The 14,085-nt window shown below is 38.5% G+C and overlaps 1 protein-coding gene across 13 annotated transcripts in view; it reads left to right on the top strand.

The window, feature by feature from the left end:
• FRYL (FRY like transcription coactivator) overlaps positions 1-14,085 on the top strand; it is a 163,088-nt gene that overhangs the window by 36,850 nt on the left and 112,153 nt on the right. The window contains exon 1 of one of the 13 annotated variants that reach the window (XM_032687084.1): positions 4,346-4,436. The exons of the other annotated variants lie outside the window; for them this stretch is intronic. Within the exon in view, the coding sequence (XP_032542975.1) occupies positions 4,361-4,436 (76 nt within the window). The 5' untranslated portion in view covers positions 4,346-4,360. Of the gene's footprint in view, positions 1-4,345; positions 4,437-14,085 lie in introns of those variants that run through there. 13 annotated transcript variants of the gene reach the window in all.

Below are 14,085 nucleotides of genomic sequence, written 5' to 3'. Positions count from 1 at the left end.
ACTGGACTTAGGGCACATGAATCTTGTAATGTATCAGTCTATTTGCAGCCTGAGTTCTGCAGAATGTGGTTGCTGAAGCAGCCTGAGCAATTTGCTTCTGGCCATCCTCTTTACTAATAGTTTTTCATATCTGAGCAGAAAGCATAGTGTGGACTGGATACTGGCATTAATCATTTTAGTAGAGTGCAAACAGCTTGTGTCTGCAGATTGAGCACTTCTGCTTTACAGCACCTACACTCCTATTCTTGCCACTTTCTGTTCAGAGATTACTGATACCAGCGTGCTCATTCATGCATACCTCACCCTGATTTTTGAGACAGTATCAAAGAGATAGACTTTATAGTAGTCTGCTCCATTTAGTAGTGAAATCGATAACCGGTCCAGAATCAAAAGCTGTGCAGATATTGGGGTCCGTATGTAAACTATGTATTTATGGGAACTGTGTAATGTCCAGTCTACTAATGAAAGTATGCACAAATCATCAATTCCAGAGTTTCTTTTTGGATTTTTTTCATACATAAACCAGCTCCAGATCAAAGCAATTGACTTATATTTAGATGCAAGTGCTTTCTTTCCCATTTTATGTAAAATAGTAAAATATTAATCTTATGGAAGCCTCCTCTTATATAAAGTACGCCAAAGCGATAGCTATTTTTAGTGGTCATACTTGTTGCTCTCAATGTTAAACACAGTGTACTTTCCAGAACTCTGTTTCATTTTCCTTTCTGAGAATAAGGAACTGGAAGAGAATCCATACTGTGGATGACATTTTCTAACACAATTGTAGCAATACACGATGATGATATCTTGTAACTGCGTGTTCAGTTTTATTGGGTTCTTCTCAGTGAACTAGCCTGGTCCATGCTTGGCAAGGTTCAGAGGCTTGTAATCCATAGTTTTTCTTTCCTGCTTCTACCTTTCTTGTTTTGATTAAAAATAAAACAAACATTTACATTTCAGACTTTGTGGTTTATCCTGAAATCTTCTATTTATTCCAGTATCTGGTAGGTTATTTCATTAGCTAGTTTCAAAGGAAAATCAAACCAAAAAAGACTGAAATGGCAGTTGTTGTCATCTTTGGTTATAAGAGCATTTAAATTGGGTTGTGAGAAAAAAGAAATGTTGGAAGGCTTGTGCACAGTTATACAGTAAGATAATGTTTATGACCTTGATGCTTCTATGATAGGTCTAAGATGCTGACAGATTACTCCACTTGCTAAATGGACTTGTACTGATAACTTGCTTTCTCCTTTTTTAGGGGGGAGGGGAGGGCTGGTGAAAGTATTTTTGTGTAAGCTGTTTGTAAATCTTTTAAATTAATTATGTCCATTTAATCAAACTTGTCATGTCTGTGCATGTATGTATGAAAGCATATGTATCCAAGTAGTATTAAAAGAACATTCTTCTTCTCAAAATATTTTTGCTCCTAATATTCCTGATCTTCAATACATCTACTGAATCTTTGGAAGGAAAACCTTATACTCTTGGTACATACAGTTCTCACTTCTTAGAAGTTGTTAATGGACTAATACTCTCTGTTGAGCTAAGAGCATTTAAAATTAATTGCTAGTATCCTTGAGGAAGCCCAATTAATGGTGATCATTAGGTGGTAGTGTGAATAAATAACACTGCTACAAAATATCAAATGTCATGGCAGAAGACCATGTAACTTGCTTGACCAAACGCTTCAATGTCATAAATAAATACAAATTTTGAAAAATATTTCCTAACATTCATTTGATTTTTAAAACACTACAGAAATACTGACAACTTCACTGTTTGTTGAAAGTTGTTTTAACTCCAGAAGGTGGAACACGGAGATCAGTATTTCTGTGGGGTTGTTTTAGTATATCTCCTGGGGTTTCCGGGGTATTTGTTTTTTAATAAGTTTCTGGTGCTAATAACTTAAAGAATAAAAGCTGAGGGGGGGGGGGAGAACCCAAATTGTATTTTAAAAAGTCGTTATTTTTGAGGTGCTGAGAAAGTTGGCTCATGATTTTGGAATGCACACTGTTAACAACGATTCCTTTGAAGAACTCTCTGTAGCCCAGTGTTAAAGGCAGTCAGAGACCAACCATAATTAATACAGTCTTTCAAATTAGTGGTGAAATTCATCAGCCAGTTCCAAAATCTGACCTTTATATCCTACTCATAACAAAATACAACCTCTGTTATATCTTACTTAGTAAGAGGAAAAAGGAATGTTTGAAGTGCAACTTTGAATTTATTTATAAAGGAGTGAAGAAAAGGAATATGAGGTAATACTACCTACTACATGGGCAGTATTACCTGAAACAGGCTTATGAAAGAAAGTTTGATGCAATGTCCCAAAGAGTTGCTTTGTGTGGATGCCTGTCTGGGAAGAAAAAAGGACTGTTTGGATATAGGTAGCAATTTAGTATCTTGTTATAGAAAAATATTTTTCGCAGGGGGAAATTTAGATTATTTTTAGTCTATCAAAACCGAGTGATGTTACCAGTCTCTTTTAATAAAACTGTTCTTCTCCTGAATGACAGCAGCTCTGTTGGTGGTTGAACCAAGCTGGGAGAGTGATGGGCTTCTCCTGCCCTTTCTCCAGTGTCCTGCTGGAGTGGTGTGTTAGACCTGTCATTTAGAACCTCTTAGCTGGACATCAGCTGGTTTATGTTACCTCCCTATTAGTGATAATTATGTTGTCTTTTTGGGGTAGGGGATATAGATGAAAAAAGCCACAAACAAACAAAACCAAAACCACAAAAAGACCTGCAAACCTTAACAGTATTTGATGTACACTGTTCCTAAATCTTTTCAACAACTTCAGATAATTTGAGTTTATCTGAGGGTACAGGTCTTATTTCTTCCTCATGCATTGTTTACTCCTAGTACAGGGTGGGTGTCAGTTCTGAATGATCCAGATTTTTTGAAAAATTACCCTCAAGCAGATTTAATCAGTCTGCCTTGGATCCACATGATTAATTTTTTGGTTCATCTGTATGGTGTGGGTCAAGTTATAATTTAAGTAGACCTAATGACCTAACAGTCATTAGACCTAAGGTCTACTGTTAGCAGCCACTGCCACAGTAATCTCAGTATCCAGTTCTCTCAATTTCTGTATTTGACCCAAGGACAGCATTATATGTGTAGTTTGGTGGCAGTTGTGGAAACAAGCATTATTTTCTCCATGTCATTGCTTCCTGTCAGTATGTAGAAATCTTTCTGAAATTTTTAACTACTTTTAGATTTGTCCAATAAAATTTTGGAACACCTTCAGATGTGTTTTTGACCTTTGTAAATATGCCACCTCAAACTGACAGAGAGCCACCACCTTTTGATTGTACCTGGTAGTGTGGGCAGAGTGAAGGAGCTTTGTCTCAAACTGCTTTACCCTGTGCTGAAGTGAGCAAAGGCTATTGGCGAAGTATCTTACTTTATCCTGAAAGAGTGGCATTAAAGCTTGAATGCTGTTTAAGGCAGTATTGCATTACAGTCATTGGAATCCAAACACTTTACACCTTAGAGACTTTCCATTGTGGTGTTTGAGATGATACCGAACAGGGTAAACTATCAGACTTAATTAAGTCCTTAAAAATAAGAAAAAACCCCCAAACCAATCTCAAACAGCTAGGAGAATCATAGAAGGGTTTGGGTTGGAAAGGGCCTTGAAGATCATCTAAGCTCCAACCCCCTGCAATGGTGGGAACACCTTTTGCGAGATCAGGTTGCTCAATGCTCGGTTCAGCCTGGCCTTGAACACTTACGGGGACGGGATGTCCGGAACTGCTACTGGCTGTAGGTGTTGGAGCTAAATCGCTGTGATTCTTTGGCAGGCATCTGCCCTGGGAATACTACCTATGGCTTTCCTGTCCTCCACTGTGATTCTGTTTTTCACATTTGTGATTTTGCTGATCTCCTAGCGGAGAAGGCATATTGTGCTTTTGGCACTGTGCAGAGCAACGCTGGGCAGTTTAATTCATCCCGATCTTAACAGATCGGTTGGAAGTTTATTTAAAACTCAGTAAAGCACAAACAGCTTTTCATAGCCCCTTTTGGTCGTAACCGCAAGTAGTCGAGTAGTTTGGCTGCCAGGGGGTGGGTAGATCCCTCGCCCTGCCCGTGTGTCTGGTAGCATCCCTCGGGAGGAGCGCGGGCACAGCCTGAGGGCGGGAGCGCCCGCAGCCCCCGCAGCGGGCGGGGCGGGTGCCCTGCGGCGGGGGCGGCCCCGGGGCGGGGCCCGGCGGGCCAGGAGGGGTCGGTGCCGCCCGGAGCCGCCCCCGGCCCGCCGTCCCCAGGCCCTGCGTCACTCCGGGCCCGGCACGGCCCTCCCGCGGATGCTGGCGGAGGCGGCGGCGCGGCCGGCGCCCCGCTCCGCCCTGCCCGCACCATGCTCAGCCTGCAGGATTCCCTCTTCTTCGAGATCAGTATCAAGTCGCTGCTGAAATCCTGGAGCGGCAGCAGCAGTAAGTATGTCGCTGCACCCCGAACCACGGCAGTGTAGCAGATATCTTACTTTATGTATGTTTATATTTATTTATTTATGTGATTATTGTATGCTGCCATGTGAAATTGCCCTTTAAAAAGCAGCTTTTTAGCAGTGCTGTGTGCTGGTGCAATTTGGCGTACCAATGTGAGAGGTGAGCAAAGTGCACTATCCGCTTCTTAGTTCTTGTGTAAGATTATATATGTATATATTTATTTTTTATTTTCTGATGCTGCAGTTGTCTGTCTGATAAAGTCCTTTGCACCCTTTGCTGTCCAAGAGAGGTGACAAGTAGATGCTCGTCTCTGCAGAGTTACCAGATGCTGACACTGTGTCTTAGTTCTGTCAAGCTCCAAATACTCCTTTGAAGCAAATCAGTCACCCTTAGACAGTGTATTTTACAGGGGTCAGTATTTTTGTGCCTCAAGCCTATTATTAAAGCTGCAAGAAGTGCCCACTTTGATCTTCTAAAGGGCTTGAAACTAGAGTTTCTAGGAGGATTTCTTTTCTTAATTGAACCAGCAAACCAAGGATGCTGCTCTTGGTTCAGACAACCAGTCTGTCCTCAGATCACCCCTTCACACATACTTCAATGCAGGGTCTTGGGCCGGGTGCTGCTTGCGCTGTGTAGCAGGCTGTGCTAACGTAAGCACAGCAACTTAATGACGGGTCGCCAGGAGGTGATAAAGATGACGTATTTGAACATCAGCTGAGTATTTCATATTTCTTAAGTGTCTTGTATTTTTAAAAATGAAAAAGGTCAAAAGGTAGAGGTATCTGGTATCTCAGCTTTATGTGTCATTAATTGCTGCTTGAGGTACACTGGGATGCACAGTTTCCACTCACCAAACACTTCATAAAAATACCTGCGTTACCCCAATACAAAAGGGTTTGTTTCACCTCTCTGTCTTGTTTGAAGGAATTAGTAACAAGTTAGTTGTTGTACAGTGTATTAATCAGTGCTAGGAGTTTATGCAGCTACTTAGTTTGTCCTAATAGCTCATTTGGACCTGATTTGCTTTTGCGCTACTTGCTGTAATTCATGATTTGAACTAATAACTTCTAGACTTATAAGATAAAGCAATGAATATTTCAAAATTGGCATCCTTATAGGTTTTACTTTTTACTTTGTTTAGTTTGTGTCTTGCAGATCAACTATATCTGTTCCAAATTATACCTTGTAATCATGCTTGGTAGTTTCTAATGTTTTTGTTGAAGTAAAGATAACCAGAAGGATTTTTCTAATATTTTATAGTAGAAGTTGAAGATATCTTATGACAATGATGAAAAATCTTTAAAGTTGATTCATGTATATTGTTTCCAAACTAAATCAAATTATAGGATAAATCAGTTACAATAAATTCTATCTGCAACTAGATTAATAATTCCTGAATAGATAAGGAGATAAATTGCAGAATCTAGACTAACTAATTATCAACTGTAATAAGATAGAGAGTAATAATAACAAAAAGGGTGTCTGACAAGAGGTTATATATGATGCTATGTTTTCTCCTTTATGCCCTCTGTTATGTAAGCACAATGGAATAAGGTCTTCTTGACTCTTTCATCAGGAAGTGGTACTTAGATCATCTACCAACAAACCGATTTTCTGTGCACACTGATTAGATAGCTGAGGTTTATTTCACTTTTTTCCACAATTGTCACTGCATTCGTGAAAATTGCTGTGATCGTGGCACAGGTACATGTCTGCTCTGTAAGCGTGCAGGAGTCACATCCCGATGGCTCGCTGTGCAGACTGGCCAGGAGCAGACCACTCTGTGCAGCCTGTACCTGCTCCAAGTATTGTGATTCACAGGGATACCTTAGTGAGTTGAACTGGAGCAGGGAAGCTGGTTGCTTTTTTCTGAATCATTTTCTAATCAAGTGATGCAGTGTGTGCAGAGTGAGGAATTACGCAGTATTTATGTTGAGAATGTGTTTGGAAATTCTGGAAACATTCATATGCTAGGAAATTACTTGAGAAAAGTTTCTGCTCTGTTTTCATAAAATTTTTAGATGCAAATGCTACTTTTTATGGTTGATACGATGACTTAAGATTTTTGTATGCTAAAGGATGTCAGAAGAGGAGTGCATATGCTTGCATGCATTTCCATGTACATAAAAATAAGTAGCTTCAGAGAGTGTTTAAGTGTGTAACAGAAAGACAGCAAAGCTCCATGGATCTGGTTAAGGGCTTGCTAAGCTGGCATAATGTTGCAGTGCTGGGTAAGGTTTTATTGTAGTTGATCTTTTTTCTTTCAGTAACAACAATGAAGTGACATTCATACGGCCTAGTTTCAGAATGCTGTCTCTGTGCCAACAATTTTAGGCATTACTTCTTTTTAAATGGAGTCAGGAATGTTCTTTTAATCCAACAGCAAAGTGAGGATGTTCCTGCTTAAGAATTATTTGCTTACTGAAGTTGTGGATGTAATGGAGGCTTTATACTGGCTTGTCCTTAGGTTGCTTGGCTCTGTAGTATTTAAGGAATCTTAGTTGTGATAATGTATCTCAGTGTTCTTGGGTTCCGTTGTTCAGTCCATTGCAATTTCAATATGTGGTCTCTTTATCTATTTTTCTAAGGTTTCGATTTTGTAGAAAAGATATTAATTTTTATTGTTTATATTGAACAGAGTAAGAAAGCTCTCAGATTTTGTCTACAACCCCCTTTGTTTAAGGTTAAGGAGATCTGGATGCCATGAGAATTACAATTATTAATGCGATATGGGGGTTCAAAAACCAAATTTGGTGCTGCTTATAGTGGAAAACATTATGTAATACGTACCTTTTGGTAAGACACAAAATAACTTTTAATGAAAACTAGGCATGTATTTCTGGGACTTAGAGTCTGGACAGGAACAACTGCTTCCAGTAAACAAAAGTACAACCCATTACTGCTTTATTAAAAGCTCTTCTGTGTTTCCAGTATATACTGTATTAATAGTCATATCCTGTTTGAAAATGAAGAATTATTTCTGGATTTTTTTTAAAATTTTTTTAACAGTATGTATTGTCTTTCTAATTCCTAACATGCAACTTTCTGTCGCTGTGCTGCAGTTGTGCTCTGTCTGGTTAACAGAAGGGACTAAACAGAAGGGTACACCTGTCCTGTGGGTGCTTTTCTGTCCTTAAACTCGTCTCTATCTTCTTCTGGTAAATCAGTTTTGGAGGTGATTCATGAGATTTTTGGTACCGTCTTGCTCAGCTTGATTCAGAAGTCATGCATATATTTCAAGAACTCATGCTGCACTTAGCATCGTGCCTGCCAAAGCTACGTTGAGGTCGTTGCCCTTGACCTCCTTTTGATAAGTGTTGTAACAGTGATTTTTGAAGTTACTTTGACTTCTGAGCCTGGGAACAAAGTCCTGCCAGGAAAGCGAGCTGCATCTGCCTGTACAGCAGTTGGTTTTGAAACTGTGTTATAAAATCAGAAAGAAATGGAGCAACTTTAAAAACAAGTGAATTATTGGACCTGTGGCTACCAGGTGCTGACAAGCATGTGAAAACTGGGGAGCTGCCTGGCAGATACTTCTGAATCATTCTTTCTGTGAATGAAAAAAAGCACTTGAAGTTGAATACTCCCTTATCTTCCCATAGGATTAGTCTGACTGAAGATTACTTCCTCCTTTACCAACCAAAAATGAATTCTTGGCTCTCAAGAGAGGTTCTGTTCTGATAGTGCAGTATTTAACAAAATAGCTGTAACGGATTCATTTTTATCCCGTGATTTTTTGTTTTATGACAGCAATGAAGCTATAATTTAAATAAGAAAGGTGAGATCACATTACGGTGCCATGATAGGAACGTATATGAAAAAGGACCATATGAAGAATTGTGGAACAAATGTTTCCTTGACAGTCTTATTCTCTGGGATGAGATAGAGTGAGCTGAAGTATATATGGAGGTGTGCATGGCTTTTTAGCAAAAGCACAGATTTGCTGCTTTTGTTGTAATTTGCTTGTGTATTATACTTTTTAAAAGTGATAAAAGCACAATTTGTTAATATTTTAGAAAAAATTATTGTATGATAAATTTCAACTTGTTTTCTCAGCAACTGTTAAACTGCAAAGAAAAATGAAACCTGAGGAAAAAAATTGGTCTGAGATGTTACATGATTGCTTCCCCTCCAGACTGTCCTTTGGGTTAAGAGTTATTCGTGTCAGTGCTCTAGAGAACTTTCATACCTTTTTTTAAATTCCAGTGGAAAAATTAATATTATTTTACTATCTACAGAAATCTTATTTTCATGAGATATGATTTTTGGTGCCTTCCTTAACAGTAATAGTAATTAAATAAATTAAATGAGTACAATATCAAGTAAGGCATTAACTTTATTTCTCTAATGTTAAGCATCCCAAATAAATGTTCAGTCTTTTTTGCAGGAAGCTTTTCCTAGTTCTAACCTTAACTTCAAAGAATCATGTTAGTAGTCGCCTTGTATGCTGAAACTTGATAGGCTGTTTCCATTTTTTCCTTATGATTAAATCTTCCAAAATTGTTTTGACATATTGAAAAGTGAAATTTTTAAATGAAAGATGAGTTCAAATTTATGTTAAGTTTTGGAAAAGCTACTAAATTCCACTTTTCTAAAAAAAATGCATCCAAGTGTACTTCTTGTTAGTAAATATACTTACAGGTCCCTGTACTGCTGGAGCAGCAAATTTGTTTGCTATAGGAGGGGCATATGATGACTTTTCCACAGTCTGTCAGTTGTCATGGGAAAAGCAATTTTTTGTCAGTAGTTCATCACCCAATTTATTGTGGAGTGTAACCTCCATATTTGGCTCTATTTATGAATGTGACTTATAATGATGGCCGCTTTACATCTTGAGGCACATAATGAGTTATTGCAATTCCTGATGTATGGTGTGTTGGCATATATTCCATTAAATGAAGTGCCAGTAACGTTCTGTGTAGTAAAATTTGCTATGGAAGGAGAAGATAGTTTGGTGGTTTTTTTCCCTTCCATATTTTTGTTTCTGGGTAGGGTTGGAATGACAAGATCTATAAAGGGATGTAGACTGAAAGGAGACAAAAGGCTATATCATCTAAGCTAGTCAAACTCAAGTACCACCCTGAAGCTGAAGAATACTTGGTATACAGAAGCAAAAGTTTGGAACTTGTCAAATTTTTTCAGTCCTGCTCCGTTAGATGTGGGTCAGGTGAGCAGGGTGAAGATGAGGGGAGTTTCATAAGATGTCTGAGCTCCTTGTGTTTGCCAAAAGTGGTGGCTTTGCCCCCAGCCATGCAGCCTTGTCACCTTTTCAGCTGCTGACAGTGAGCTGTTTTGGGTTATTGCTTCAGCAGAAATTTTCTTGGGAAGGTGGCAAATTTTCTTTTGTTGTGAAATTATCCAACTGAATCATCTCAAGGGAAGTAGGGTGGATGTTGAGACGGGTATAAAAGACTGTTCAGGACCACCTACCTAGCAGTGAGAGGCTGACTGGCTCTTTTTGTGGGCATGTATGGATGTCTCAACTCAGCTGGATCGAGTCTTGCTCTCATGTATATTGAGTAGAAACCTCCTTTATATTTGCTCATTTTTCTTCTGTATGACTGAGGTGGTATGATTGGGGGTTTGGGTATTTTGAAGTTGGTCTAGCTTAAACTACTGCTAAACATTCATACCTACATGTGTACTTTTTGCCTGCTTTATCTGTTTGATGCCTACAGTCTCTACTGTAACACTTTGTGTGTAGGTTGGGCATTAGGGCGTGGATTAGGGAAGTGTATGTATCCAGATTTTTAGCAGTCATATCCTTTACCAGCTAAGGATGTATGATGTTTTGGGCCTTACCTTGGACTTCTCTGCACATAAACGTGGAAAATATTGAACTGTGATTTAAAAAAAAAAATAAAAAATTTTTTTTTGCAAGAGTGTCATGTGTGAGGTTCTTCGTATTAATTTTTTAATAAGATGCCTGCGTTGTTGGAAGTACATTATGTGTTGGGATATACATTATTTATGTTCATCAGGCACAGATACACTAAAACGAGCTTTCCATTGGGACATTCTTTATATTAAAGTAATAAACTTTTTACTAAACCCACAACTACATTCTGTAATGATTCAAATTGTGGAAGAGAATGCCGTTGAAAGGAGAAAGTGCACCAAATGCAAACCACTCTGTCAGCTACTGTTGCTGGAATAAACTGCGTGCTCTGCAGGGACTTCAGGAAAGCTCCAGATAAACCAATTGCAACAACCCATATCAAATACCCCATTTCTGCTGACTTTTTTTTTTTACACTCTAGCTCTGGTGCTTTTGTATTTGAGGGGGAAAGGTTTAGACATTAGGGGTTTAATAGCATTTAAGAGATCACTGACACAATAGCATTTATTTATTTAGAAAGGTAACTGCTAACTGTTGTTTACTATATCCTGTGTGCATGCAGGTTTTCCCCTGCAGAGAAAGAAATATTCTTCCTCATTCCTATACAAAGAATAATGATGCTAGTCAAAGGGAGCTGTTAAATTTTGTTAGGTACAGTCCAAAATAAAGGGTGAATTTAAACTTAAAGAGGAAAAGACCATTCTAAATAAAAGGGGACATGTGCAACCTGAAAGATACCAGGCCATGCTACTGTAAATATGAATTAAGTGTTTGAACCCTAACATTCCCAGTCACCTGTGTGAATGCCACAAGCAGAGGTTTATATTAGTAGGTCTGATAGAAACTACATGCTGTGAGAGATTTCATGGGAGTTAAATATGATTTGTGTAATAGACTACCAAGCTGCAGTAACAGAAGAACATAAAATACTGAGGCATAGAATTGCTTTGTTTTAATTACTTCTATTATTATAATAATAATTATTGGAAAATTAAGGTACATAAAAGAATAAACTTCTTATAATTGAGTTTACATTGATAACTCTCATTAGACAAATCCAGTAGTTTTTATAAAGTGATCTAGAAGTATTTAAAATACGGTGATGGTCAAAAAGCAAGAGGTGGAAAATGTTTTAATACAGTTACAGAATTACTTGTTTTATGAGTCTTTGATTAATTTTCATCGTATTTTAAGCTTGCTGCTCTAAGTAGGCATAGTTAGAACAAACAAAAAAAGCATTACGTGTAGGACAGATTTTACTCAGTTCAGAACAAATTCTACTCATGAATATATAAAGCTTTCAAAATAGTAGTAGAAAACAATAGGCATATAAAGCTTTTTCCTCATTCTTTGCCTTTTCTCATTCTAAGAATCAAGTATTTGAAAATCCAAAGACAGGATATTTCAGATTTACATAACCTCAGAAATAGACTGCTAAGAGTTTAAAAACTCAACCATTTCAAACTTCTAAAATAAAAATTTTAGTTTAAAACATTAATATTTATAGATTTCTTGCTCAGGAATTAGTTCAAGTTCTAGAAGCAATTAATTTCCTAAAGACATCTTAGCACAGCATGGGAGGTATAAATAACTCCTCTGCTTCAGCCCATCAGGCACAGCTGGCATGTGATTTGGGGATATTTTCAACTTTATTTTTTGAAGTTTCCTTTGCAGACAATTGGTACAGACAAGAACAGTAGTCTAGAAAGATGTATGAGTGCCTTAAGCCCTTGCAAATCAATGCTAGCTAATTAATGGATTTTGGAAAGAATTGTTACATTTACGGTGCTATCAAAGCAGTGTAAGTAGCCTTAGGGTTTGTTGATTTTCTTCCTTTTGCTTCTTTTATTCATTGTCCCTCTTTGTTTCCTTTGTTCACGCTGCTGAACTAGAACTGGAGATCTTCAGGTTGGAAACAGAGGTGTTTGTGAGGGTGCCAGTGCACCAGGGTCACTGGTCAGTAAGAACTCGGCAGCTCTTAATGCAGCCGATGTCGGGCTTGCCTGACATCTCAGTGGAAACCTGCCTCCTTTTTCTCTCTTAATGTCTTGTTTTGTGCTGGGTGTCAGCAGGACATAGCAGTTGGGCCAAATATCACCAGATTTTTACTGTTCTTTCAGTTACAAATAAGGTCTTGTCCTGAAAAAAGAGCGACTGGCAACTGGCACTTCATTTTTATGACAGCAGAATGAAGAAAGAAGGAAGCTGACCCAAGTGTACTGAGATTTGGCCGAGAAGTTCAAAGGTTTTCTTGGTAACTGTTTGAACACTGTGTCCAGAAACTCATGGCAGACTGATCTGGGGATATTAAGGTGGAGTCATGCACTATTCTGCTTCTAGGAGTGTTCTTATCCTTGAACCTCTCTCCCCTCCAGAAACTAACTGGATAGGAAAAGAGGAAGGAGGAGCCCAAAACCTAGCAGAAGTGCATGGATAAGAAATATTTTGGAGTCTTTTTCTCTTAGTTTTAAAACTCTTCTTTAATAATAATTTTAAAAACCCTGAAAAGGTACTTCAAGCTATAATTTTTCTGCCACAGGAAGAAAACCCCACCAGTTTAACATTAATTCTGAAAGAATTACGTTAAGCAAAAAAAACTTGTCAAACCCAAGTTTTACAAATATATTTTAATCCATAGTTTGTGCCTATCTTTTATGGCCACATTGTCCCTAACTGGATGGAACTGTAACTGGATACTGTAACTGGAAAACCAGAGTGCTTATCTTGGAGAGAACAAGGGAAACAGAACAACCTTTAATCAAGTAGGGGAGAGAATGGCGGGACAGGGCTTGGGAGGTCCCTAGGGAGGGTGTGAACATCAGTTCTGTATTTTTGGAAGCAAACTTGCACGATTTCACTATCTAAAATGTGATGAAGGGTGAGAATTAGGCTACCACTGAACATGAAAACTTTCTGAAGCATATTGAGGTGAAGTTCAACATCACTAAAATTGAATCTCACTGTGCCAAACTGATGTCTTCCCGGTGATGCGAGTTTTCAGAATGGTAAAAGAATATAGTATGCACTGCTTATTCTGAAGACCTGAAGTGAAGAAATACTGTTTCCTTGGTTAATTTTAGTTTAATTACTGGTCTATTAGATATATTCTTGCACTTCTGTTGTTCTTTGTCAAGCTTTTATATCTCTTCTGGGCTTCCTTCTGCTGAGACCATTTACCTTAATGGTGCTGAGAAAAATGGTCTCAAGTCCTTGAGAATTATTTGCAGTTTTAAGACTGGGGTTATGGAAACTGACTGCCAGAAAGTGATTGTGAATATCGGATAGCTTTAGCTATTTGGGGACTGGGAGAAGTGACAGAGACCTATGAGGGGCAAAAGAGCAGTTGTGCTGTCTTGACAGGATTGTCTCTGCAGGGTTATTCTCAGGGGCCTCAGTCACTGATTCCTGATGAGTGAGAGTACTTTCAGAAGCTGTAGACTAGGCCAGAGTTAACCTTCTGAGTTAGTGGCAATGTCATGTGTGTGTGTTTTGTGTGTCTTACCTAGAAAAGTCTCATGAGAAGGGGGTTAGGATATTTCTAGCCTTTAAATGTGTTGGTCCATCTTGTTAACTTGAAGATGTCTGCTACTGTGCAGTCTGTGTTGTGACTCCAGTGAGGTGGCAGATCCTCTTGAAGGATTGCAAGTTTTCATCAGCATCTACAATTAGCGAAAAAACCTGATAGATTTCTCTTGAGTTTTCTCCGTTTTCCTCTCCATTGCTTTTTCCCAAGCACAGCTGCTTTAGCAGGATATTGATAACGTATTTGTGGAGATTAAACCCTGTCCTCCCTTT

Source organism: Chiroxiphia lanceolata, chromosome 4 (assembly GCF_009829145.1).
Source record: "Chiroxiphia lanceolata isolate bChiLan1 chromosome 4, bChiLan1.pri, whole genome shotgun sequence".
Classification (NCBI taxonomy): Eukaryota; Metazoa; Chordata; class Aves; order Passeriformes; family Pipridae; genus Chiroxiphia; species Chiroxiphia lanceolata.
The sequence above is the reverse complement of the archived record's forward strand: the minus strand, read 5'-3'. Positions and strand labels throughout refer to the sequence as shown.